This window comes from Purpureocillium takamizusanense, chromosome 4 (assembly GCF_022605165.1).
Source record: "Purpureocillium takamizusanense chromosome 4, complete sequence".
Taxonomy (NCBI): Eukaryota; Fungi; Ascomycota; class Sordariomycetes; order Hypocreales; family Ophiocordycipitaceae; genus Purpureocillium; species Purpureocillium takamizusanense.
The window spans coordinates 1,848,334-1,868,950 of NC_063071.1; the positions used below are offsets into that span (position 1 = coordinate 1,848,334).

General features: G+C 58.0%; 7 protein-coding genes across 8 annotated transcripts; 5 read left to right on the forward strand and 2 right to left on the reverse strand.

Moving 5' to 3' along the window:
- Positions 1-175: 175 nt before the first annotated feature.
- On the forward strand, positions 176-1,686 carry ERP38 (Protein disulfide-isomerase). Its single transcript, XM_047986484.1, has 3 exons — positions 176-291; positions 354-896; positions 956-1,686. Exons 2-3 carry the CDS (start codon positions 383-385, stop codon positions 1,558-1,560), a joined length of 1,119 nt encoding a protein of 372 aa, XP_047842466.1. The 5' UTR covers positions 176-291; positions 354-382; the 3' UTR covers positions 1,561-1,686.
- JDV02_005212 (uncharacterized protein) lies at positions 1,645-3,210 on the reverse strand. Of its 2 annotated transcripts, XM_047986486.1 has the most exons (4): positions 3,156-3,210; positions 2,094-2,259; positions 1,923-2,025; positions 1,645-1,847 (listed from the first exon to the last, which is right to left on the reverse strand). In XM_047986486.1, exons 2-4 carry the CDS (start codon positions 2,136-2,138, stop codon positions 1,759-1,761), a joined length of 237 nt encoding a protein of 78 aa, XP_047842468.1. In that variant the 5' UTR covers positions 2,139-2,259; positions 3,156-3,210; the 3' UTR covers positions 1,645-1,758. The 2 variants fall into 2 exon arrangements, with proteins under 2 accessions (XP_047842468.1, XP_047842467.1); XM_047986485.1 differs by lacking the exon at positions 3,156-3,210 and having other exon boundaries at positions 1,923-2,330.
- Positions 3,211-3,314: 104 nt separating this feature from the next.
- Positions 3,315-6,280, forward strand: JDV02_005213 (uncharacterized protein). Its single transcript, XM_047986487.1, has one exon. The coding sequence runs from the start codon at positions 3,537-3,539 to the stop codon at positions 6,153-6,155; it is 2,619 nt and encodes an 872-aa protein (XP_047842469.1). The 5' UTR covers positions 3,315-3,536; the 3' UTR covers positions 6,156-6,280.
- Positions 6,154-9,235, reverse strand: JDV02_005214 (uncharacterized protein). The gene is made up of 2 exons (XM_047986488.1): positions 8,383-9,235; positions 6,154-8,319 (listed from the first exon to the last, which is right to left on the reverse strand). The coding sequence occupies exons 1-2, from the start codon at positions 8,592-8,594 to the stop codon at positions 6,510-6,512; spliced, it is 2,022 nt and encodes a 673-aa protein (XP_047842470.1). The 5' UTR covers positions 8,595-9,235; the 3' UTR covers positions 6,154-6,509.
- A 1,609-nt stretch (positions 9,236-10,844) lies between these two features.
- Positions 10,845-11,742, forward strand: JDV02_005215 (uncharacterized protein). The gene has a single exon (XM_047986489.1). It carries the CDS (start codon positions 10,981-10,983, stop codon positions 11,566-11,568), a length of 588 nt encoding a protein of 195 aa, XP_047842471.1. The 5' UTR covers positions 10,845-10,980; the 3' UTR covers positions 11,569-11,742.
- Positions 11,743-13,273: 1,531 nt separating this feature from the next.
- JDV02_005216 (Protein S-acyltransferase) lies at positions 13,274-14,942 on the forward strand (the record flags this gene model as incomplete). Its single annotated transcript, XM_047986490.1, has 3 exons — positions 13,274-13,844; positions 13,899-14,833; positions 14,892-14,942. 3 exons carry the CDS (start codon positions 13,274-13,276, stop codon positions 14,940-14,942), a joined length of 1,557 nt encoding a protein of 518 aa, XP_047842472.1.
- An 841-nt stretch (positions 14,943-15,783) lies between these two features.
- On the forward strand, positions 15,784-19,217 carry POL3 (DNA-directed DNA polymerase; the record flags this gene model as incomplete). The annotated part of the gene is made up of 3 exons (XM_047986491.1): positions 15,784-16,545; positions 16,596-18,409; positions 18,476-19,217. 3 exons carry the CDS (start codon positions 15,784-15,786, stop codon positions 19,215-19,217), a joined length of 3,318 nt encoding a protein of 1,105 aa, XP_047842473.1.
- Between the last annotated feature and the right edge of the window lie 1,400 nt (positions 19,218-20,617).

A 20,617-nucleotide genomic window follows, 5' to 3' on the forward strand; every position in this document is an offset into this window, starting at 1 on the left:
AGATGAGGACAATGTGCCGCTGGCATGAAGTAATGGAGGGGGCGGCTGTTGAGGCAGCGCTTATCGTCACGTGTGCCCCACTTCGTTGGTTCCTTATCGTCCAGAGTGGATGGACGGCGACCAAGCAGCTGCAGCCTGGGCGAAGCTTGCGTGGGGCGGGTTTGGGTCCCTGACAGCTGGTTACTCCGTGGCGCTCATCAATGCAAACTGGCATCTTGACGTCTATTTCAAAGCATCTGCGGGAGCGTTGAACATTTCCCCCCATTTGCTTCTTCAGAAGACCCCGTGAAGGTACAACGCTGCATGTCTGTACCCATACTCGAGAATCGCCTCTAACATTGGACCCTCCCCAGCCAATTCATTATTTGATCCCCCCGCCGATATGGTTCTCATCAAGAGCTTCGTGCTCGCTGCTGTGGCCGGCCTGGCAGCCGCCAAATCCGCCGTCATTGACCTGACGCCCTCCAACTTTGACAAGGTAGTCCTCAAGTCGGGCAAGCCCACTCTTGTCGAGTTCTTCGCCCCGTGGTGTGGCCACTGCAAGAAGCTGGCACCCGTCTACGAGGAGCTCGCCGCCGCCTTTGAGCATGCAAAGGACAAGGTGCAGATCGCCAAGGTCGACGCGGATGCCGAGAAGTCTCTGGGCAAGCGCTTTGGAATCCAAGGCTTCCCGACACTGAAGTGGTTCGACGGCAAGTCGGACAAGCCCGAGGAATACAACGAGGGCCGTGACCTGGAGAGCCTGTCCGCCTTCATCAGCGGCAAGGTCGGCGTGAAGAACAAGAAGAAGCTCGAGCTGCCCAGCAGCGTCGAGATGCTTAATGATGAGACGTTTGCCACGACGATTGGCGGGGACAAGAACGTGCTGGTTGCGTTTACTGCCCCTTGGTGCGGACGTGAGTACCCCCGAAGTTGTAATGCTCGCGCGGACGAGAAGGCTGACTATGAGATCAAGATTGCAAGAACCTCGCCCCTACCTGGGAGACTCTTGCTCACGACTTTGATAACGATGAGAATGTCGTCATTGCCAAGGTTGATGCCGAAGCGCCCAACAGCAAGGCCGTCACCGAGAAGCAGGGCGTCAGCTCGTACCCGACTATTAAGTTCTTCGCGGCCGGCAGCAAGGACGGTGTCGCGTATGAGGGTGGCCGTTCCGAGGATGCCTTGATTGAGTACATCAACGAGAAGGCCGGTACGCACCGTGTCCCTGGCGGCGATCTCGACGCTGTCGCTGGCACGGTCGCCTCTCTCGACACCCTGGTTGCCAAGGTACTCGGCGGCGACAAGATCGCCGACGTCGCCGCTGAGGTCAAGAAGGAGGCCGAGAAGCTCAAGAAGGACGCCCAGTACAAGTACGCCGAGTACTACGTTCGCGTCTTCGACAAGCTCAACAAGAGCGAGGGCTACGCCGCCAAGGAGCTCGCCCGCTTGGACGGGATCCTCTCTAAGGGTGGCCTTGCTCCCACTAAGCGTGATGAGATCAAGCGCAAGACCAACGTCCTGCGCAAGTTTGTTGAGAAGGTTGCTGAGAAGGCCGAGCAAGCCAAGGAGGAGCTGTAAGCTTTGACAATTGAGCTCGGACACCTGTAACAACACTTTGGCAATATGGGCCCCAATGATAGACAGCCTGTCTACGGCCATGGTGTGCAATGATGAATGAGGAATTAAGCCTTGCAACTACGTGGTTATGCTGTCTGTACCGAATAGTCCACCTCCCTCGCATCGTCCCCCTGTGAGATTCTCCACGTGCTGCGCAACCTACTGCGGCTTTGACGTACTCCCTTCCTGGTTCTTGCTTTCTAGTAAGGCGGACTCGAGGTTGTCTAGTCTGCGCGACATTTCATCCACTGATGATGCCCGTTGGGCCCGTTCTTAGCATAGGTTCTTGGGGGGTTGCTGCAGCCGAAGCGAGCGGCACATACTCTTGGCAAAGATTTCGGAGGAGACGCTGGCAAACTTATTTGACAGCGTGTTAAGCAGATCCTCGACGGCAGCGGAAACGTCTGCGTTGGTGCTCTCAGATGACTGGGGAGTCTCGGTCAGGGTCGTTGTATTTGGGAGGAGACGATGCTCGGGCATCACAGGACACGTACAGTGGCCTTGTCGGCCGTCTTGGACTCGGTGTCGCTGGAGGACATGATGGCGGCGCAACGGGCAGACCCAGTCTCGTTGTGGAAAGTCGTTTATGAGTGAGAGGAGCGGTGAGGCTCAAGAGATAAGCGTTGTGGAAGGCGATGTGGATGAGAACGATCCAGGGGACTAAGCAGTCAGTCAGGTTGAGAGCGACGAGAGAGTGCTGAGTGCTGGGCTGCTGATGATACTGGGGCGTGCGCTGAGGTGGTGAGGCCCAGCGTTTGCTACGGGCCGCTAGCGCATAGCGGACCCCCCGTGTTTTAGTGCCCAGCTTGCCCAGCAGGTGTCGGCTGGGTGAATAAGGTACCTACCTACCTACGCGCGCGACCCCCCTTTTGCAACAGCAGCAATTAGAGCTTTTGACCAAGGCAAACAGGTGCCAAGTAACTGCGGCAGGCAGGCTGGGCTCGCGGTAGGTGCAAGCCACCTATTGACGGGCTATAGGCATGACCTTCCTGCTACAATAGGCCAATAAGCTAGGCCCGAGCAAATTGCTGTCTATTTGCACGAGCTGTTGAGCAGTCAATCGCTGCTGCTAGTCGCGAAAAGCTATTGCAGCCCGCTGTGTGTGTGCAGCCCGCTGTGTGTAGCCGGCCGGCCGCGGGGCAGCTGGCCCGGCGCGCCTGCCTCGTCGCGTTTGTTCCTACTTATTAGAGAATAACGTTGCCCTTGATTGATTGAATGTATGCCTCGTAGTCAAGTGGTTAGTCGTGCCGTGCCGTGCGTAGCTCGTAGTCGTGTGTTCGAGTCGTAGCCGTGATGTTTTTCTTTTCGTAGAGTAAATCCGTACTTCGTAGATCTCATAGTAAGGCATCAAGAGCCGGCACCAAAAAGGTGCCGGCAAGCGTTTTGCCTCTCTTTTTAGTATAAAAGTTACTGCTCCGAATAGCAAAAGTTGACTGCTGTCGGGGCCCTGTTGGCAGATTAACGTCCTTCAAATGAACACTTGGCCCACAACAGCTTTTGGGCTCCCAACAGGTCAGACGGCCGCTGTTGCAGAAGGTGGACCGACCGCTAGGTACCTAGGTACTGAGGTGCCCTGAGGCGGCTTCCAGTGGCTGTCGGGTGGAATGGCAGATCTATGGTGGGGGTGGAAGCCATCACTGGCGGGCGTCTTGTGGGGGGACGACACGGGCGCTACTCCAAACTCCGTCTGTGGCTCCAACCGCTGCGCCAGCCTTCGTCATCCCACCAGCCCGAGACACACTACCTCACACGAACATCTCTACTTCGTACATCCATCTACGCATCAACCCGGACACGTGCGACGCGAGCCCCGATCGGATGCCACAAATGGCGTCGTAGTACGCCGAGCGTGCTGATAGACAGACATGACGCGATAGAGCCGCCCACTACAATCCAGACCAAGCGTTCACGAGGAAGACCACGACGTCGACGGTGACATGCCGCAACAGCAGCAGCATCAGGCCGCGGGGCTGCTCCTGCTGCTCTTCCTTCTCTGGAACCTCTTCCCCGAGGGCGAGTACCAGAACCAGTCGCTGGCGCTTTCCGAGCTCGCCTCGAAGCGCCTCGAGCGGTATCAGGATGCGCTCGAGGTGCTGAACCAGACTCGCTGGGGCGACTTCCGGTCGCGCCCCGATGCCGCTGCCGGCGACGATGACGAAGGCCCCTACGGCTTCGTCAACCTGACGGGCTTTCGCGAGCAGGATGGCTTTGCTTGGGAGGACCTGGAGCTGTTTCGCGAAAAGGGCTTGCGACTGAGCCGCCATGCGATGCCGCCCGTCGGTGGCAAGCAGCTCTGGGACACGGCGCAGGGGGAGCCGGTATGGGCCAACGCCTCGGGCACGCTGCACGGCGACTGGGTGCGCCGTCCGGGCTCCGTGCCGCGCACCTACGACAGCTACAACCTCAGCCGGAGCGTCCCCGGCATGGACTGGGTCGGCGACAGGGCCGACTGGGCACGCAATATCACGGGCGAGAGCGGGCGCATGATGCTCCGTCTCGAGGGTAACAGGACGGTGCAAAAGTACGACGAGGTCGCCGAGGGCAGCATCCCGCTCTCGGGCGGCAGCGTTCGCCACGTTAGGGGCTACGCCACCATCGAGGACACCAGGGGCTCTGGGCTCAACTGGGAGATGCGCCTCTGGGGCCTGCAGTGGCCCCGCCAGGGCGTCGTGCTCATGACGACTACGAGCGAGAAGTTTGAGGGCATCTTTGGCCTGCCGCACCTCGCGCCGAGCGCCGACTTCTTCCAGTCGGCCCAGATGATGCTGATGCGCAAGCTGGGCCGCGTCGTCAGGCGCAAGAGGCGCAACCTGTACGTCGACCAGAACATGCCGTGGAACTCGGACGTGGACAACGCGCTCTACACGGCCTTTCCGTCGCCGCATTGCGAGTTCGTCTTGTACGGCCAGGTCCACCCGCCGCTCCAGCAGGATGCGGGCGTCGACGCTGAGCATGCCGAGGACGTGATCCGGGCCATCGAATCGGAGCTGCAGAAGCCGCTGGGCGCGCCTATCCACTCCGTCTCCAAGCTCCAGATGTCGACTGTCATATACTCGCCCGACTGCGGCTTCTTCCTCGAGTCCAAGGGTCCGCCCGACTTCCCGCCGGCCGACTCGGACCACCTCGTCGGCATGAAGACGGAGGTGCATACCCACCAGGTCAAGACGTGGATGCTCGTGTACGCCCTCGTCGTCTTCGCCCAGGTCGGCCTGCTCAAGGACCAGATGCAGGAGTCGTTCACGCCCTCGACCATGGGCCGCGTGAGCTTCTGGACCATAAGCGCCATGGTCATCGTTGATGGCATGACGTTTACCGCCGCTGCCACCTGGGTGTCGTCGGCCATGGCTACCTTTCTCCCGACGCTGGCCCTCATGTTCGCCTCCTTCTTGTCCATGACCATAGGCGGCAGCTTCTTGGCCAAGATTCACGAGGTGCAGCTGCCCGAGAGGAATCGGCGCCGCGACCAGCAGAGACAGACGCCGAGCAGCGGCGCTTCTACCGGAACCACGAGCTCCGCCACGTCGGCGCCCCTGACGCCGAACCCGACGGGCGCGCTCCTCCCCGCGCCTGTGACTGCTCCACGATCCTCCCGCCTGCCTCCGGATCAAGGCCCGGTCATCGTACCATCCGACCAGGACATATCCGCCGAGATAGCCGCAGCGGCCTCTGCCGTGCCTCGACCGAACATGGTCGGCAACACGACCGCCACTACCACTACACCTGCTCCGCCATCGTCAGCCCCTCATCGCCCGCCGCAGACCTTCCAAGCCATCATTGGGCGCTTCATCCTCTTCAGCCTCTTCGTCTCCTTCCTCGCCATCTCCTCAGTGACGTGGTACTCGCGCCCGCGCGCCCTCCTCCTCAACGCCTGCGCCTTCGCCTACCTGTCCTTGTGGTTGCCCCAGATCTGCCGCAACACGCTGCGCAACTGCCGCCGCGCCCTCAGCTGGCGCTTCGTCCTCGGCCAGTCTGCCCTCCGCCTCCTCCCCCTTGCCTACTTCTGGGTCAAGCACGACAACTTCCTCTACGCACGCACCGACCGCCGCTCCTTCGCCCTCCTCTGTGCTTGGGTCTGGCTCCAGATATGCCTCCTCGCCGCGCAGGACGTCCTCGGCCCTCGCTTCGCCCTCCCCGCCGGATGGGCCCCCGACGCTTGGGACTATCACCCCGTCCTGCGCGAGGACAACGTCGAGGCCGGCGGCCTGCCTATCGGCCTCGTCGCCGACGACACCGCTGCCGCTACTGCTCCTACCACTTCCACCACCGCCACCACCCATGCGACAACTAATGCGCGGAGTCCCACGGCCGAGAAGCGCGGCAGCGTCAGCGGCACTGCGGGCGGGACCCGGGCCATCGACTGCGCCATTTGCAGAGAGGTCCTGGAGGTGCCCGTCCTCGGTGCCGGTGAGGAGGAGGGACGCGTGGCCAACGTCTTTGCACGTCGGCTATACATGGTCACGCCCTGTCGGCACATCTTCCACACGGCGTGCCTCGAGGGCTGGATGCGCTTTCGCCTTCAGTGCCCGATATGCAGGGAAGAGCTGCCGCCCATATGAGCAAGCAGTGGCTTACCTATGTAAGGATGTGCCAACAAAAGTAGTTTGTGCATGGAATTAGCAGGCGTAAGAGCTTTAAATCTAAATGGAAGCGATCCTCATTCACGCAGCACTGCATGTGGAACATCAATTTCTTGATATTATTTGGCTTCGTGCAAACGAGCAGGCCCTGGTCCCGTAGCCGCCCCAGCGTCCTTCCGCGACCCAAGCGGCACTCCTTAATGCCCGCTTGATCCGCGACCAGGCCTAAATCCAAAGGGATATCCAAAACACACAGCTTGTGAGGTTTTGGAATGAGCCAGCGCCTGGTATCAAGGTCCGGCTTCCAATTCCATGCCTCCCGGACGTACGCCATTACCAGGTAATTCGCGTTTTTCTGGAACGGTCATCCGGGCATCCGTCATATAAGGCTCGTGTGCCGACGCGGAGATCAGCAAATCGTGCTCTGAGGTCGAAGTCAACCGTCTTGACCATAACGCGTTTCTCCTCGGGTATCGGGCGCGTAGGCATTGTGCCCGGCGGCATCATTTCATCGAACTCCTCCACCTCCATGACCCACTGCCCAATGTTGGCCGCCAGTTCGCTGTCCCACATTCCCTCCCGTCTGGCGCTGCTCCTCAAGAGCAGGATAGCCTGTCGACGAACGCGCGGTTCGCGACACTTTGTGGCCACAACAAACAGCGGGGGAACGATGCCCATATCGGCCGAGAAGCTGGGCTTGATATGGCGTGACGACAATTTACCGAGCCTAAAATCGCCCTTGGTTTGGTTATGATGACAATGGCAAAGGCCAGGATTTGAACAGCGCTGTACGGCGGCTCGCTTCTCGTCTGCGTCGACAACCTCCCAGCCCAGGTCGACAATGGCCTTAAAATGCGGCGTGAAACCATCAAAGTGTACCTCAGTATCACAAAACATCATCATAAATAAGATGTTCGTGTTGATCTGAAACATCTTGAGGGCTGAGATAGCGGAGCGCTCCAACTGGTCCAAGCCAGGGTCGTGCCGGGACCTCAAGATCGGCTCAAAGGCCTCGGACCAGGCATCCAACTGGCCCCTGAATTGCAAGCCGTACTGTTTCCACGACGCCGGCAACACGCGGCTAGGACTAGGTTTAGCAATATGCAGGCGCTCAATGAAGCGGATCAGCTTCTCGCAGATCCTGTCGGATGCCAATTTCGCCTCTAAAACCGACTCGAATCGAGCTGGTAGAGATGGTACGGGCGAGGAGCCCGGAGAGCTTGTTGCCCACGACTCAGGCGATACGCTCGTACTTGGACTGTGTGGGGTAAGACGAATGACATAGGGCTGTGGGAAATGAAAGGCCATGTCGTAGGATTTCGCCTGAATAGCCATTCGGGTGAAGATGACCACAAGATCTTCTTCCTCGATGTTGTCGTTGGGTTTTGGAGACTGGTTTCGAGTGTGATTGCGCAATTGCTCCAGCAAGTTGAGACCCGTCTGTATCTGAACGATTGCTTGCTTGTGGTCACCGATGAAGGAGTCGAAGCAAGCCAGTAACACGCTCGCCATGAGCCGCGTCCTGTACGATCGTGCATTCTCGCCGGCGAGTAGGAGCATAGCATTGCAAGACTCGGAGTACTGTTTCACGGCAACTTGCCAGTGGGCCACGGCAGACTCCGCCGAAGGCGAGGGCTGGGACGATTGCTCAAGCGTCTTGTAAAGAGCACCAAGTGCAACCACTGCATGCCGGATGGCATTTTCCGAGTGGCATTCTTGCAGAACATGCTGTGTCCAAAAGTTGGAGTTGAAGTAGCCCGACAGCTCCGCGGCTGTTTGGACGCGGAACAGCTCGAAGTAGAGGGCATCGGTGTTGACGAAGTGCAGCCCTTGGGACGGTTGGTAGACGGTAAGCGAGGACCTGATGGCAGCAGGCTGAAGCATCGGGATCACAGGTCGTTTTCGTCGATTCGCACGACGTGGCGGCAGAACGGTCGGTGTCCGAAATACGATGCCGGAAATGCCTGAGGCGTGGGCCTGGCCAGCTAGCTGCTGCGCGGTGACGAGCGGCTTGGGCGCGATGCGCACGTCGGTAAATGGTCGATCGCTGCGACTGGGGGGCGGGTAGCCAGTGCAAAGCTTGTTGCTCCTCTCACATTGAGTACAGGAAGGCCGCCTCTCGTCGCATTTGATGCGCCGCTTCCTAAAACGAGTGTTAGCAGGCTAAAGGAAGTATGGTGGGGGCCGCAACGGATGGCAGGCATACTTGCAGTTGGCGCAACCTGTCTTTACTTTTGGGTTGCTCCTTCGATTCCGCTTCATGGGTGCTTGCGTTGAAGGACCGTCGGCGGCTTGGCCTAATGCTGACGGCGGCGACGTGGACGTAGTCGGTACCGTGGCTCGCGAAGCGTCGGGTGAAGGAGACTGATGAGGGGGTCTTGTTGGCGACGTGGCCGACGGCAAAGGCCGCAAAGCCATCCTAGCTTTGCAGATGGCCGATAGACGAAACTGCAGTAATTGCAATCATGAAGTGTTCCTCCAATTCGAAACAGCGGAAGAGCTGGTGAGTCGAGAGCTCTGACGGGGGGGTAGCCGCAATGGCAGTTGTAGTGTTGACTCTTGAGGCACAAGAAGGCGGGGAGCGATTGTGCTACATTAGGCGGCGGAGGTGGAGGGGGTGGAGGCTATAGCAGCTTCATGAAGAAGAAAGAACAGATAAGGGCGTGAGAATAGCAGCCAAGACGATGAATGAGGTCGATCCTTGATGAGGAATGAGAAGCGAGGACAGATGCACACTCTTTCGGACAGTGAGCCCGTCCGGGGCAGCTGCACGGTTCCCTTTCGGGATGCACCCGACTTGGGCTTGGGTAAGTGGGGATACCTGCAAGCACGTACTGTACCTTTGCACGAAGTCGTCGAACGGGCGGTCGGTCGTGCCTGCCGTGTCTGCACCCCGTCCGTTGCTCGCGTTTATGGTCCTTGGCGCCCGCCCAAGTGACCTCACCAGTTCCTTCCGTCGCAACGGGGGTTGATAATTGACATGGAGGAGACTGGATGGATGAACAAAGCGAGTGGGGGAAGGAAGACCCGACGGAAGAATGGAAGGCGGCAACGGCGGGAGGAAGAGTAGGTAGTTAGCGGGAGGCATCGTTCCGTCCAACAATGCGTTCATCCAATTAGCAGGTGCTACCTCATAGGTACGTACTGGTACCGCTGCTGCAGTACCTGGAGGTTGGACGTTGCGGACATCCCCGCGCTAGTGGCGTCGCCAAGGGTTAGGGGATGCGCATTGTTGCATGCAGTGGTATCAACGTCTTTATTTATAAGTGCCGGGACGCTGTACTGCAGCAGCAGCAGCAGCAGCAGCAGCAAGGGAGGGTTGGTGCCCTCCAATGGGCGAGGCGAGAGTTGCACTTAACAAGGCCAGCAACCCTGGACAGCACGGGTACTCTGTTGTCATACTCGGAACGAGACCACTACGACGTCTGGAACGATGCCCGCAATCTCCTCCATGTACATGCGGCCGCCGTGCTACACGTCCCGAGCCGACCTCGGGTAGAAAAAGTAGATCAAGGCTTCTGCTGAAAAGACCACTCCGGCCAAGCTGGTGATGAGACAAAGCTGGCCACCCCCGTCAGGCCATGCCGGACGGGGGTGAGACAATAGTGACGATCGGCGTTGCCGGTGCGTCTCTCGCGGCAGCTAGTATGGATAAATGTCCAGGCTGAATCCAACGACACGACGAGCAGAGCAATAAAGTAACTTGGATGCTTCGCAATTCAATCTACAGCACTTCCACACGCCGATGGTTACAGTCTTGATGCCAGTCGTTGGGATCGAATCCGTTCGAGTCAAAGACGCAAGCGCAAACAACAACAAGGAGGTGGTGCCAGAAATGACGAGCAACACCTATTCTGCGCCCATGAAGCCATGTTTGTGCTTCCTAGGTAGCCATCAATATATCCAGCAAAGCGAAAATGCGTCTCCAACGCCAAACCAGGCGCATGCTACTGTGTCACGCAAGCTGCCCAACGCGGCGGCGGCAGTCGGAGTGGTTCTGGAGATGCCGCCTAACCCATGCCGGCGATCTGGCGTGACCTAGCCGTCCCGACCTGCGGTGACATCCTCCATGGCGTCCGTCCCAGAGTGTGGCAGCCATTGAGCCACTGGAAGCCTATACTCGACATTTACTCGGCTTGCCGGCTAGATAGGTACTGAGGTACGGTTATGCTATGATGTATGCTATTTCTAGCGCTGTATGTTGATTTTTTGTAAACTACTAACCATGCGTAAATTCTCGTCCTTCTACTACTCTAGTCGCAACTGGAGCAAGGTAGGTAAATTAGGTAGCTACCGCAGCCTGTCGGCCCGTCTCTGTTGCATGCAGTGCATGCACGTCAAGTCGAGTGAGTGATGCTGCGAGGGTATCCCATGGGTCGTCAGAAAACTTCACTTCAACACTGACACAAGGAAAAGATTCCAGTAGCAACCTGGTAACGGGCAACAATTCGCGTATGTTTGCAAGGATGCGTCCAATAGTACGTGGCTCAACGTGCATATCGTAGCCTAAGCGCCAACGCCCAGGGAAGTCGAGGCCTTCTGGAAGTCGACGCGGAAGTTCCGTGGCCTCGCAAGCTGGTAGCGTCGACCCACAAAAAAAGTTGCGCTCCAGAGTCCAGAGTCCAGAGTCTCGGCGGCGCCGCTCGACGGAGTGACTCTCCGACAACACAACGACAACGACAACGACAACGGCCCTGCGACTTATCCGCGGTCCGCCTCGGTACCCCATCGGCGAAGCCCTTGCATCCTCGAAAATACCCCTCACGTCGCCTCGAGAAGGCGCACTGCGTCGCCCTCGCTCGCCATGGCGCAGGCGCATCCCGAGCCACAACCGCCTCTGCCCCCGCGAAACCCTTTCATCCATAATGTGTGCCTCGCAGGCGCCGTGGTCACGCCTTTGGTGATGCTTCTGCCGCCGCGCAAGATGGACGTCCGATTCTTCGTCCTCTTCGGAACCTTTTCTCTCTGCACGAACCAGCTCGCGTACGAGTACACGGGACAGTCCATCTACGGGCGCTTTGGCAACCGCGTCGGGTCCGTCTTCGATTCTGGCCTGCCCGATGGCGCGAGGCGGACACAACAGCTGCTGCGCGAGCAGCGCGAGCGCGAGGCGGCGGAGAAGAAGCGACAGACCGAGCTGCAGGACAAGAAGGACGGGCTGATGAAGGACATCTGGATGGGTGGCGAGGACGAGGACTGGTCCAAGAAGCGCGCCGAGGAGCATCGCAAGAGCTTTGAGGAGGGTAAGGGCTTGAGCGACATCATCATGGAGCAGGTCATGGACGTTTGGCACGGGAGCTGGAGGGGAGGTGCAAAGAAGACAGGTGACGATGGCGTCAAGACGACGGCGACGACGACGAAAGGTGACACGGACGAGGCTCAGAAAAAGTGAGAGGGGCTGGACGCAAGCAGGCGCATTCACGACTCGACGATTGGCGGCTATGTACAAATTGTACCATTACTTGTATGCATATTCTGGATAGGACGAGCAATGTGCATCTCCTACTGCTTGGCAAGGCTTCGAGTTCGGGAGCCGGTGCCAACATCGAGTCTCGTTTGAGCTCAGGGGAAATGCCTTGTGACTTGAGATGCTTGGCCTGAGGTGCGGCCCTGTGATGACTTCGAGATGCTCCTTGAGTAGTCCCTAGAAGAGCATGTTCTTGCTAGGACGTTGTCCTGGCATCTGTGCTGCCGCTTGCGGCGCCGTGGACGAACAATCAGGAAGGCTACTTGCAACGCAGGAACTGACGATGTGACTTCTCGACGGCTAGGTGGCCATGGCGATGGGGGTTGCCGCGGCCTCGGCTGTCGCTGGACGGGAAAGGCCTTGTCCAAATTGCCGTAATGGTGGATGACCGTGCGCGGCTCAACTACCGTAGAGATGCCATCAAGATCGGCGGGCGCATTGACTCCCTGCCTGCTTGGATGCCCTCTGACGACATCTTGGCGGCCGAGTCAGTACCTAGTTACCTAGGTACGTGCAGTACAACGTAGTAGCTCCACCGGCCGGCCGGCTTGCATGAACAGAAGAAATAAGCCTGCGACGACGGTTGCCGAATGGGCGGCGAGGGGGGCGAAAGGGGAGGATCCAAACGAAGAGCGGTCGCTGCGAAACACTTTTCACTGTACCTACCTCACGGAGAGACTGCGCGAATCACTTATTCCTTACTAACCTGTACGAAGTAGACTGAACGGGTCTCGTACTGTATGTATGTTGGTACGTACCGACTGCCCTGTTTCCAAAGTTAGAAGCGTGCCCGCGGCGGATGGCGAAACTTGCTGACGCACACCAGTCAAGCCACAGCCAAGGCCGCCCGTGTTCTGTTCCACAGTGTGGTGCCTTCGCCTCGCCGCCGTGGGGGATGGATCTGATCATCGCCCAGCACTGCCCTGCCTGCCTGCCAGCCCGGCAGCTCCACCACCCGTCGTTGATCCCTGCCCGTAGTCAGCTGTGTCGTCGTGTCGCCTGTGCCGCGCGCTTCTCCCCCCTCCGCCCAGCGTTTCGGCCGCTTCACTCTCTCTTTTCTTCTTCTTTTTCCTCTCTACCTCCTTTGTTCCTTTGACCGAGTGCCATCGTCACCGCAACATCACCACTCATCTTCTGCGCCGCCGCCTCCGCGTCGCAACACTTCGCACACGCGTCTCACCCGCGCAGCGACTGAAACGCTACTCGCATCTCGCCCTGGGACCCTCTAAGGTAATTACAGCAGGCGTCCTCGAATCACCGCCCAGGCGTCTCCAGCGGGCCGCAGCACAGCCCACCTCTGGCTCAGGGCAGACGCCACAACGCAATCGCAGCCAGGCGCAGGCAGCCCAGACGGGAGGACAGCGTGCCATCGACCCCTTTGCGCCCGACACTTTACTCCTCCGCTGCTCCACCACCACCTCAGCCAACCAACCACCACCAACGCTGCACTTGAACCTCCTCAGGCCTTCCCCCCCTGGCCCTGTCTGTCTGTCTGTGCACGCAGAACGGGCACCATCCCATCCTCAGACCACCTCCTCCTCGGGCACTTCATTCTTCAATCTTTCTTTTCCCCCTGCCGCATCTGGTCACACCACGCTGCATCTTGCAGACGTTGCGGCCCCCGTCCGTCATGGCGTCCAACGACTACTACTGCGGCACCGGCCAACGTCCCCACGACACTGCGTCCCCCGCTCCCTACAACGACGCTCACTTTGCGCCCTCACCGCAGTCGACGCCCGCGCCCTCATACCATTCTGCTAATCCCGCTCAAGCGCCCTTTGCCGCGCCCCAGGATCATCCGTCGCGCACCGGGCCCTCGCCGTTCGACACCGTCTTCGACGACCATGCCTATCCCATGAACTCCAACACGAGACCCTACGCCGCTGGAAGCAACAGCAGCATGTCGCAGCAGGGGCTGTATCAGGATACTGGCTACTATGGCCAGGCCGGGGCCACCTCATCCAGGCCCCATGATCCCAACGACATTCCTCTGCAGGACCAGGCTGGCAAGGGGCCCGAATTCAACGACCACATCTACGACGCGCCTGAAGGTGCGCAGAGACGTGCGCGCAGCAAGAAGGGCAAGGTTCGCATCGGCGAGCTTGGCATGTTTGGCGCTGACAGGAAGAGGATACCATGGATCACGTACATCTTCACCATCGTCCAGGTCGGCGTCTTCATCGGCGAGGTTGTCAAGAACGGTACGCGATTCCGCCGTTTCCTCGAGTTTCACCATAGCTAACGACCAAGCACAGGTATCTTGACCGGCTCGCCCATCATGATCAAACCTCAGTTCAACCCCATGATCGGACCCTCGACGCAAGTCATGATCAACATGGGCGCTCGTTACACGCCCTGCATGCACAACATCAAGGAGATTCAGGGGTCCACCATCCCTGTGCTCTTCCTCTGCCCGAATGCGACCCAGAATGACCAGTTCTGCCCTCTGTCCGAGGTCTGTGGCTTCGGTGGCGTCCCGAACCCGACCTTCAACAATAAAGATCAGTCACCACAGCCGAACCAGTGGTATCGCTTCATCATTCCCATCTTCATGCACGCCGGTCTCATTCACATCGGCTTCAACATGCTTATGCAGCTCACCATCGGAAAGGAGATGGAGATGGCGATTGGGCCTATCCGGTACTTTCTCGTTTATATGAGCGCGGGTATCTTTGGCTTTGTCATGGGCGGCAACTTTGCGGCCCCAGGCATTGCCTCCACCGGAGCCTCTGGCTCTCTGTTCGGCATCATTGCCCTCACACTGCTGGACCTTCTGTATTCTTGGAAGGAACGCCGCAACCCGGTGAAAGATTTGATGTTTGTTATTCTCGACATGGTCATTTCCTTTGTCCTCGGGCTGTTGCCAGGTCTCGACAACTTCTCCCATATCGGAGGGTTTCTCATGGGCTTGGGGCTGGGTGTGTCCGTCCTTCACTCGCCTAACTCGCTCAGGCGAAGGATGAACAATGATATCCCCTATTCGGCCGTCAACGGAGAGGGCACGGCCACCTCGCCCTCGTTTTTCAAGAGCCCGCTGGGTTTTTTCAAGGGGCGCAAGCCGCTGTGGTGGATTTGGTGGATTGTGCGCGCTGCCGCCCTCATCCTCGTCATTGTCGTCTTCATCGTCTTGTTGAACAACTTCTACACCGTTGGACACACCTGCAGCTGGTGCAAGTACCTTAGTTGTCTGGTAAGTAATGAATGTCCTGCTCTCAAACGTCGCTTTGATGGTGCTAACGCAAACACAGCCTGTCAGCAACTGGTGTGAACTCGGGACGATTCAGGAGCAGAAACCATGAAGAACGTCAAGACCTGGGCCTCGGAAACTTGCAGTGATGGGCTTATTTGATTACCTTGATTAGAGACAGGCTATGGTCTTGCATCGCACAGCGACGGCGTTCACGAGAGGTCCATTTTGGTTGAGGGGCATACTGGATTACAAGGCCATCGACGACGCACTGATGAGACTGGAGATTGCGCAATTATGCGGAGATTTCTAGAATGGTACCATGCGAGAATATATTGTTCAGGTATCCAATTATTGGAAAGAATTTATGTTTATGGATATTTGCCAGCAACGGGGCGTCTGGGCGTGCGACTGGTACATTATTCACCATCGTTTGAGTCGCATTCCCACGCAAGTTGTAGCAACCAAAGCGAGGCCCAGGACATGAAGTCGCTAGCTACCGCAAAAGACAGACAAGACGATGATTGATTGCAGAATTTGAAAGTCCTCTTTCGACACCATGGTTGGGGTCGGGTCCCGACAACGGAAGGTTCTAAATTACTTCGCACAGCGCCTCTTGTGGCCAATTTCAGGGGTCCTTCAGGAGGCCCATCCCCTGAGGCGCTCGACGCCTGCAATCCCAGGCAGCAAATCACCAACTCACGTGCAGACCTGGGGGCCATTAAACACCCTGTGGGTCCGTCACGTCACGGTCGAAAGGCGCGTTTCTCGCGGCGGGACACCCGTCCAGCTCGCGTCAGTTGCATATCCGCACACTAACACCGCCCACACAAACTTGTCCACCGTGGGGAGACTGACAATCTGACTCCTAAATGACATTGCACTGTTAAACTCGTTGTTCCCCGCGCCCTTTTTCACGTCAAGGCGAGCAACCCTCGCGCGCACAGCTCGCTATGGCCACCGCATTCCTACCCCAGAAGCGGGTGCTGGGTGAGGCAGGCACCCGTCAGAACATACCCTCGACGCCGGCCTCGGTCAAGAAGCGCAAGACGGATGTGTTCTCGTCGTCGCCCGCGGCGGGCCGCTTTCTGGGCTCCCAGAAGGACCCGCGCGCAAAGCTGGGCTCCAGCCAGCCCAAGAGCGCCTTTGAGTCCGAGGTGCTCGAGAAGCTGAGCCAGGACATTTCTGACATGAAGCGCAACAACACGGAAAGGGACCAGGTCTGGGAACGACCCGCGGTCGCGGACTTTGACCCCCGACGAGACAATCTCTGCTTCCAGTCCATCGACGCCGAAGAGGGCACGCTGCACGGCGGACGGGCCACGGTCAAGCTGTTCGGCGTGTCGGAGCAGGGCCACTCCATCATGCTGCACGTCACCGACTTCAAGCACTACCTCTACGTGCCCGCGCCGCCCATGTTCAAGGCGCAGGACGTGGCCGCATACAAGGCGTACCTCGAGACGCAGATTGCTCAGCACCAACCCGTCATCCACTCCGTCACAATGTGCCCAAGAGAGAGCATATACGGCTTCCAGGGCAACCAGCAGAGCCACTTTCTCAAGGTCACCGTCACAGATCCCAAGTTCATACCCAAAGTGCGCTTCACCATCGAGAAGGGCATGGCGGACTGGAAACGTATGTGGAGAGCGAGGGAGAACGGAATCATGACGTACGACAACATCCAATACATCTTGCGGTTCATGGTAGACTGTCACGTAAGTGTCTTGTACCTCATGGCCGTGGCCTACACGCTGACAGGGAACAGATCCAAGGCATGTGTTGGGTAGAGGCACCTGCGACCAAGTATAAGCTCATCCCAGAGCAGAGCAAACAGTCCAACTGCCAGATCGAGGCCGAAATATGCTACCTGGACCTTATCGCCCATAAGCCTGATGGGGAATGGGCCAAGATGGCTCCCCTGCGGATATTATCGTTTGATATCGAATGCGCCGGTCGAAAGGGAATCTTCCCCGAAGCGAAGCATGATCCCGTGATCCAAATCGCCAACGTTGTTACCCGATATGGAGAGAAGAAGCCCTTTATCCGAAACGTCTTTTGCCTCGACTCGACGAGCTCAATCGTGGCTACACATATTCTGGAGTTTGAGAAAGAGGATAAGATGCTCAAGTCTTGGCAGGAGTTCCTGTTGAGCGTGGATCCCGACATCATCATCGGATACAACATTGCCAACTTTGATTTCCCGTACCTTCTGGACCGCGCGATGCATCTCAAGGTCAAGGGGTTCGAGTACTGGAGCCGCATCCCCAGTCAGCCGTCCAGTGTCAGGGAAACCAACTTCTCAAGCAAGCAGATCGGCAACCGCGACACCAAGGAAACCAATACGAACGGACGACTGCAACTAGACCTGTTGCAGCTAATTCAACGCGATCACCACCTTCGAAGCTACACCTTGAACTCTGTGTGCGCCCATTTCCTGGGCGAACAAAAGGAAGATGTGCATCACACCATGATTACAGAGTTGTTCAACGGAACGCCAGAGTCGCGCCGTCGTCTGGCTCTGTACTGTCTCAAGGACGCCTATCTCCCGCAGAGGTTAATGGACAAGCTCTCATGCCTCGAAAACTACACTGAGATGGCCAGAGTCACAGGCGTGCCCTTTAACTTCTTGCTCTCTCGTGGCCAGCAGATCAAGTTCATCAGCCAGCTTTTTCGAAAGGCGCTGGAACAGAAGCTCGTCATTCCGAATCTCAAGTCGCAGCAGTCGGACGAACAGTACGAAGGTGCCACCGTCATTGAGCCGACTCGCGGCTACTATGACGTGCCCATCGCCACGCTCGATTTCGCTTCCCTGTATCCCAGTATTATCCAAGCGCATAACCTGTGTTACACGACACTATTGGACAAGAAAATGGTTGAAAAGTTCAAGCTGGTAAAGCACGAGGACTACATTGTCACGCCGAACGGCGACATGTTTGTCACGACCAAGCAGAGAAAGGGGCTACTGGCGCAGATTCTGGAGGAACTCTTGACTGCACGAAAACAGGCCAAGCGCGAGCTAGCCAAGGAGACGGACCCGTTCCGAAAAGCTGTGCTCAACGGTCGACAGCTGGCCTTGAAAATCAGCGCCAACAGTGTGTACGGCTTGACGGGCGCTACGACAGGCAAGCTGCCGTGCCTACAGATTGCCAGTAGCACGACAAGCTTTGGTCGTCAGATGATTGAGAAGACCAAAGACGAGGTGGAGAAGAAGTACAACATTGCCAACGGCTACAGCCACGACGCCCAGGTCATTTACGGTGACACGGACTCGGTCATGGTCAAGTTTGGCACCAAGGACCTGGCGGAGGCGATGAAGCTGGGCGAGGAGGCGGCCAACTACGTGTCGTCTAAGTTTGTTAAACCGATTAAGCTTGAGTTTGAGAAGGTGTACTTCCCGTATCTTCTCATTAACAAAAAGCGCTACGCCGGGCTGTACTGGACCAAGACGGAAAAGTACGACAAGATGGACACCAAAGGTATTGAGACTGTACGACGAGACAACTGCTTGCTGGTGCAGACGGTCATTGAGAAGGTGCTGAGGATGATCCTGATCGACCGTGACGTGCAAGGGGCGCAAGAGTGAGTCTGCTTGTTTGGGTCGTGTGCTGGCGAATGTGGGTAGATGTTGCTAACGCGAGTGAACAGCTATGTCAAGGACACGATCGCCGACCTGCTGCAAAACAAGGTGGACATGTCGAAGCTAGTCATCACGAAAGCACTAACAAAGGACGACTACGCGGCAAAGCAAGCGCACGTGGAGCTGGCGCAGCGGATGAAGAAGCGCGACGCCGGGTCGGCACCAGGGCTGGGAGACCGCGTGGCGTACGTCATGGTGAGAGGCGCGGCGGGAGCCAAGAACTTTGAGAAGTCGGAGGACCCGCTGTACGTGCTGGAGAACAACGTGCCCATCGACACCAAGTACTACCTGGACAACCAGCTGGCGAAGCCGCTGGGGCGCATCTTCGAGCCGATCCTGGGCGAGACCAAGGCACGGCAGCTCCTGACGGGGGACCACACGCGAACGATATCGGTGGCGGCGCCGACGGTGGGGGGGCTGATGAAGTTCGCCAAGAAGACGCAGACGTGCATGGGCTGCAAGAAGCCGCTGACGGGCAAGCAGGAGAGCGAGGGGGCGGTGTGCTCAGACTGCGCGCCGCGGGTGGGCGAGCTGTACAAGCGGACGCTGGACAGGGTGTCGGACCTCGAGGTGCGGTTCGGGCGGCTGTGGACGCAGTGCCAGCGGTGCCAGGGCAGCATGCACTGCGAGGTGATTTGCAGCAGCAAGGACTGCCCCATCTTCTACATGCGCATGAAGGCGCGCAAGGACCTCGAGGACGCGGGCAAGGAGCTGTCGCGGTTCGACGCGGACCAGGCGGCGATTTGGTGATGCGTTGATGTCGCGTGTTTGCTTGCTTGTCTGTTTATTTGTCTACGGCTTTCCGGGAAGGAGGCAGACGGCAGTCCGGGCGGACGACAGACTTTATTATTAGCATGTCGGATGTGGCGTTTAGGGCGCGGGCAATTTTCTTGGCGGAAGGGACGGACGGGCAGGCTTGACGCATCACGGTTGCGTATATGTATGGCTGCCGTTTTGACTGTTGCTACATGGCATCTGCAGGTTCATGTACAGGATTACCGAGCTATCCGTGTGAACGGGCATATCACGTGTTGCATTGGACGTTGCGTGAAGTCTATGAGATGTGTGTGACGTGGTTACGACAAGCATATGACGACGAGCGCATGAATGCAACGACAAACCGTGGTGAGAGACCAAATACTGGTACAGGCGGGCAATGAATAATTTGCAAGCGGCTATCCAAGGCAAACCATCCCGACGATAGCCACGTCCAGTTGAGGAGAGCCAAGCCGGTGACTGACCGACGGCGAGGACCAAGGGCAATAGAGAAATGGAGACGACGACAACCCGTATAATGCTGGGCAGAGAGAGGGCCTCAGGCGCCAGGTTCCGTCCCTTGCAGACGGGAGTGGGAGTGGGAAGTGCTAACCGCAGTCGTCGTTATGCGCGCGTCAAAGTCGCACGAAAATGAACCGGCACGACCGATATCGCAGCGCGGGGGTCTGCTGGAAAGAAAGAGGAGGAAGAGTGGCAACAGGCACAGTATTATTGCCTCACTCGGCCGGTACGGCGGCGATACGAAGGGAGCCCATTAGCATTGCCCCGAGGCCCGCTCCGTGGGAGTGGGAATGGGAGGGGCGGAGCTGTCGAAATCTCGGTGTGCGGTGGTGGTCTAGCCGAGGAGGACAACTACATACGTACGAAGTACGTACTTCGTAACTTAGTATGTGCGGAGCGGGAAGGGGAATTGTTGCGAGTGTCGCTGTTTCACAGGCCTGCCTTGGCAGGAGGGAGAGAGAGAGAGAGAGAGAGAGAGAGAGAGAGAGAGAGAGAGAGAGAGAGAGAGAGAGAGAGAGAGAGAGAGAGAGAGAGAGAGAGAGAGAGAGAGAGACGCGCGCGAAAGAGCGAAATGGCCCGATGTCCAATCTCGGGCGCGGTAGCCCGGGCGAAAATGGGGGATCCGCAGGCAATTCTGGTGCTGTATAGTAGTAGTGATGCTCATGTCGTACGCATTGGATACACCTCATATGTGGGGGGCAGGATGTGGGACGCGGCAGACTGGCCCTTTTTTGGCGGTGATTTTGATTATACCTCGAGCCCACAGCGTGCGCTTCTCAGCTGTAGCCTGCATGGATGTCGGCGTCGGTGGCGGTTCAAGAGGTGCGTTTGTCTTGTGGTGTGCGATGGGGAGTGAGAGAGGAGCGGTTCCG